This window comes from Agrilus planipennis, unplaced genomic scaffold (assembly GCF_000699045.2).
Source record: "Agrilus planipennis isolate EAB-ADULT unplaced genomic scaffold, Apla_2.0 scaffold45, whole genome shotgun sequence".
Lineage (NCBI taxonomy): Eukaryota > Metazoa > Arthropoda > Insecta > Coleoptera > Buprestidae > Agrilus > Agrilus planipennis.
In genome coordinates, this window is record NW_020438890.1 from 1,149,511 (window position 1) to 1,155,379 (window position 5,869).

General features: G+C 33.9%; 1 protein-coding gene across 2 annotated transcripts in view; it reads right to left on the minus strand.

Moving 5' to 3' along the window:
* LOC112906841 (ELKS/Rab6-interacting/CAST family member 1-like) overlaps nt 1-5,869 on the minus strand; it is a 125,091-nt gene that overhangs the window by 3,257 nt on the left and 115,965 nt on the right. For both annotated transcript variants that reach the window (XM_025981856.1, XM_025981857.1), the window contains exons 5-6: nt 4,437-4,546; nt 2,079-2,134 (exon numbers count right to left, since the gene is read on the minus strand). In XM_025981856.1, the coding sequence (XP_025837641.1) occupies nt 2,079-2,134; nt 4,437-4,546 (166 nt within the window). The remainder of the gene's footprint in view (nt 1-2,078; nt 2,135-4,436; nt 4,547-5,869) is intronic.

Genomic DNA, 5,869 nt, shown 5'->3' on the forward strand with positions numbered 1-5,869 from the left:
CGTGCTGTCAAACCTACACTAGCAAGGAGATCGGGCTGAAACTATAGCTACAAGCTATCCAAGGATGGTACTATAGAATGTCACCTCAAGGTAGGCCTAGTGGCGTCATCTCTTGGTTAGGCCGGAAACTTATCAATCCACCCTCGTATATGCCTCTCTTCCTTTCGTTTAATAATCAGGCGAAATTTCTCTCTTACATAATATAGTAGTATAATAATGCGTAAATGCAAACCTGTAAACATGTATAACTTTTAATTAGAAGGCAGATAACGTAATATAACGAAAACAGTTCTAACTTTGTGTATGTAAAGAAAATAGAATGTCTGCACGCTAGTCGTATTTATGATACCCAATAAAAAATGTATCTGCAATCACCACCGACGTGGAGTCGCTTCCTAAAATGCAGTCCTTGGAGATGTGATTATTCACATTCGATAAAGACCTAAAACGAAGCACGCGAAAACTGATAGTGGAGACAAACTTTTTGTTTTGCTCGACGTTTCCAGAAAAAATCTAATTTAAGATTATATGGTCACAATCAGACGGAATTGGGGTACCCCCCCCTACTCTTCTCGACGCTCCGACAGGCTTTCGAGATCCTCAGAAGTGAAAGACTCATTTATATTTGAATGCCCCTCGTATATATTCAATTCAATTTATTACTTCAGCCCCCCCCCAATTAAAGATCCGCCATTGCTGAGTACCTATGTAAAACTTCTGAATTATAATAGACAAGCTTTAATACGTGTCCCTCGGGAACAGTATTTTTTTCAGGATAAAACGTACCCTATGTCCTTTTCTGTACCCTGACAATGTGTGTACAAAATTTAATGATGATCGGCTGTTAATAGTTTAGACGTGAAATGGTAATATCTCACATTCACCTTTATACGATAACTTTAGTTAGAAAAATGCATTGACTCTAAAATTTCTTAAAATTATTATTTGTACTTAAATTATTCTTAGCGGACGTCATCGTTTATTCTCATATATTAATTTAATTGTATTTTACAATTACAAATTATGAGCAAAAAGTAAGTTGCCAAAACATCTACATCACTTTCAAATCAGTAAACTGAATGTTCCTTACACCATGAAAGGCAAGGGTAGACTTTATATATTTTCATAATTATTCAAAGTACTTGATTTTGATAAGTTAAGTAGCCAATTTATGTAGTTTTTTTCCAAGGTGGCGGTGAAATAATTAGATAACTTTTGTTTTTGTAACGTTTCCGTTTATTCAACCATCTTTAGAGTGAAAAAAATTTTGTTTTTTACATATAGTTCTACTAGGTTAGGTACAATACATTTGTTTGTAAAGTATAATTGATTGTTAAAGAAAATTAACTGAAAATGGTTGAATAAACCGAAACGTTACAAAAAACATAAAGTTGTCTAATTTTATTTGACCGCCACCCTGAAAAAAAAACTACATAATTTAATAGTAACGGCCAGGAATCCAACTCAAGTAGTCAAGTACAATTAATATTCTATAGCAGATATTCCACATTTAAAATTTCGATACTCATAACGTAACTTTCAGCATTACTTCCCATTTATTACATAGCATAGTGGTAGAACAATGGTGCGTGAAGCTAGGCATCCGAGTTCGATTCCCGACGAGGGCGAAACAGCAGCAACAATTTTTCATCATTAATTTGAGGTTATTTGCAGTGGTAAGACATTAATTCACTTTAATGTAAATAATATGTAGTAACGTTAGTAAAAAACTTTACTAATTTAATGGATGTAATAATATATATGTGGCTTGTTGGATTATTTAATGAAAAAACAGTTAAAAAATTAAAATATGTCAAAAACTGCTGAAAGAATTTATTGAGGGTCCTAAGAATATCCATAATTCAATTTCTCTGAGTTGCTACCTACATACTTGCTAATTTTGTTGAATAGTACGCATTTTAGTTAATAACAGATTTACTCATTTGCGTTTCAAGCATTTCAAAATAAACAGTAATTTAACATTTAAAACCGGATGAAGGTAATTTTACAAATAGAGAACTCTGAATCGGACATTAGACGGGAGATTCTTTTTATGAACGATAACTAAATTTAAGCACCTGTTTTTGGGCCATCGCTTGCATTTGCTGGAACATTTGTCGCTCTTCCTCTTTACCTGGAACAGAGCCAACACCCCGGGCATTAGTTCCCAATGTTCGCTAAAGCCTTATTACTGTTAGGCACACATTACAGTTTAATACAACAATTGCTGTCTACCACGAAAACCAAGAAGTAGCATTGCACATTAAATTGCTTTGAGAACGAAATGAAAATGTTGGATTACTTTAATAAATACCTTTAACCTTGAACTTCATGGTTTTCCACATCTATATTCCTCTATATTCTAATTACAATCTCCTTCTAAAACTGTCGCAATTCACAGTTAATGTACAAGGACCTATTATTGGATCAAATAGGGTATTACGCTTTTTCGTAAATTTTTAGAAATTTAGGTAGCTGCTGTTTAGGAAGAAGAAGCACAATCGCTACTCTGATTCCTTCTAAATGTTACATATGGTTATGCATCTCTGACTTCTTAGGGGTTTTTAAAAATTTTACGCAAAACTCGAGTTTGATTTTATTTTTTTTTTATCTGTTGTAGCAAACCAATTGATTTTATTATTTTTGTATTCCACTTTACTAATGGTTTTTCGTAACACCTACTTAATTCTAATAAGAATTTTGATTACTTAAGAGATTACCTAAGACAGTTATTATTGAAAAAGGCTTTGTTTGAATTTTTTGAATTATTATTTGTCACATTTTTAAAAAGGCCGATTCGCCTATAACAAGAAGAACTCACTTCTATGGGTCCGGCGGAAAAGAAAAGGTTAGAAGCGTTCGAAATATAATGTTACAGGCGGATGATGAGGATACCGTGGATAGAGAAGGTTAGGATTGGGGAGGTATTAAAAACAGTAGACGAACAAAGGTCGCTATAGAAGATAATAAAAAATGGGCAAGATAAGTTGGTAGGATGCCTTCTCAGACATGAAGGATTACGTAGATACATTTTACAGGCAGAAACAAGAATTAAGAGGAGTAGAAGTAGATTAGTGTTCAACAACAGTTAAGGATGTGGGATGTTTTAGTTTTAGGAAAACGCGAAGATTAATTTAGGATAGGAAAGAGTGGAGGCGTCTGTCTAAACGGTATTAGAACTTATGATGATGATAGTTTTGAAACTCAGTGTGTGCCATTCAAAACTATCAGTGTGGTATTCTATCTGTCGAAATTCTATTTCTCCATGCTTGGGTGGGAGATTTTCAACTACCCTTTATGTATATAGTACTTTGTGACACCACTTGTTCCTCCACATGAAGAAATAGTAACATTGGAACGATGAGAGTATAAAAATACCCAGGTATACCAAACGCTTAGAATTCACAAAAAATGTACCCAAAATATACGAAGCCAGTTTTGTTTCATGACTAATAGGCCCTTACGACCCTAGTATATATTCGACTCCAGTAACACGTCGCCATGGTACTCTCAAAATTATTTATAAATTTTATTCTGTACACCTTTTGCGAGGATTTGATGAAAACCCTTCAGAAGCTCATGTTGATCATTCCCCTTATATCTAATCTATTTAATCAACTATTCTACTTTTATTTAATATTGACGTGACGTTGACGATAAACTTTTTCAATATGATAATCAACCAATGTTTCGCCTCATGGTTTCATCAATTTTAAACATTTTGTTACTAAACTCTCTCTTTAGCATATGATCCCCTTCTTGATACGTTCTTATTTCTCGTATAAAATTGCATATTGCTGTAATAGCATTTCTTAGTCAATGGATACATATTCATCCTAATGTATATTGAGATAGTCTCATGTAGTGTTTGTATCTATGCTAACAATAAAATTGTTGTGGATGGCAGCGTCTGCTTTTGAGAAATTCGTGGAAACCTAGTTCTAATTGAAATTATAATTAACCAAACATTTCGCACTGTAATTTATAATCATAAATGAATAAACCCACCTAGAATTGCTAAAGTAAACGATAATTTTTATAAAGTGGAAACAAGAATGCGTTTTAATGATATCTAGGTACGTGTAGTAAGTGAAAATTGGTCCCCATGCTGCTCTTCTCCTCAGACAAGCAGATAAGGGAATGTACGTGCTATTTATGAGGGTAAACCTCACGCAAGGGTTTCCTTCCAATTTGATCCAACAATAGCTTATTAGTATGAGAGAGAGACAGACTACTGTAGTAACCGTGTAAGACTCTTGGGTAATTATTTTTTTTGCGGCGCCGCTGGTGAACAACACTATTAACAGCAACGTAAACTAGAACGAGTGAGTGAGTGAGTTAGTAAGTGAGTGAGTGAAATCAGGCACAAGCGGAACGTGGTGAAGGGATAAAAAATAGAAAAAAAAGGATAACAACCAACAGCTAACGCCACTTACCCATGCCTTTGTTTTGCAACATTTCCAGAAGCTTTTTAATGCTCTCATCTCGGGCTTGCAGAGTCTGCTTCTGCGTTTCGATTCGGAGCTCCAACTCCTGACGCACCACCGAGAAAAAAGAAGAGAAAATGTAATTGTAAACACGGTGTAGATTGGTGATATACTTAACAAATTATCAAATGTTTTAACACACAATGTTTAAATATTGCTTGATTCGAGTATTCACATAACAATTTAGTTTTTATTGTTCTACGTTCATGGATTTCATTCACGTAATATTTACAGGACCAACACACGCAGAACGAAATTACAACCGAAGTTATTAATATCAACGAGCGCGTAGAGTAGTAGATGGATTTTGATGACTACTTAGAGTAAAATTTTTTATTAGTTCTGGCGTTATTAATTCAAAATTGAAAAACGGCTCTAAGTACCTATCGTGTCAGGTCGGATTTACGATTCAAACAGTTGCCCATTAAACTGATTTTACAGAAGCGACGCACAATTTGATCTATTGCTTTAGTTAAGTAAATTAAATTTATTACAATGTATTGTCACATGCGTATAGGTCATTTGACATACATGGTAACAAAGAAGCCTAGACGGCATATACTGGATCTTTTTAGAAATTGACCAACCTCTATAAATAATTGTCACGAGATCGAGGAATTATTAGTAGGAGAACGAGCTCCAGGCAATACAAAGCGAAGAAGAAGGGGCGAAGAAGTGGCAAAGTGTTCATGTAGTGGTAATTGATAACTAATTAACAGTAAAAGTGTTAATTAGACAGAAAATTGTTAAATAGAAGTAGAAAAAGTGAGAGAAAGTATTTAAATTCGTGACAGTAAGTACAATGTGTATTTTGGACGGATGGACATCGTTACTTACACTTACAATTTGAACGTGGCGAAATTCCGTCACATGCCCATTTATGACTAAATGTTGATATTTCATAGTTTAGTTCAATTATTTAGTTCTAATTGGAAATATCGTAATCTCGAATTAGGTATATATTCCGATCAAAAAGCAAAATCCAGGATATCGAAAAAGGACGAGATGGTTGGTTCCATTCTTTGATTAGATGTAACGGTAAGCTAATTCCAGAATGTTGTATCATCAAAGGAGATAACCGCACAAACATTCATTATAAACATACCTACGCTGGTTTATTTAGCATCACAATAGCACATTATCATATATAATAATAATGACCTTTATTAACTCATAATAATGTATAAATTACATTTTATTTAACTATACTACTTTAAGCTTCTTTAATTTTTGTAGTATTTATTTATCACTTTATAAGAATTTATGCCTTAATTTTCCTTTCCACTTCAACCTTCTCACAGCAACAGATGTATTTTTTGATAAAGTAAGCGCCTGTCTGGTAAGCAGACGATAGCGCAGCGTCGAGTCGTCTTCAATAAAAA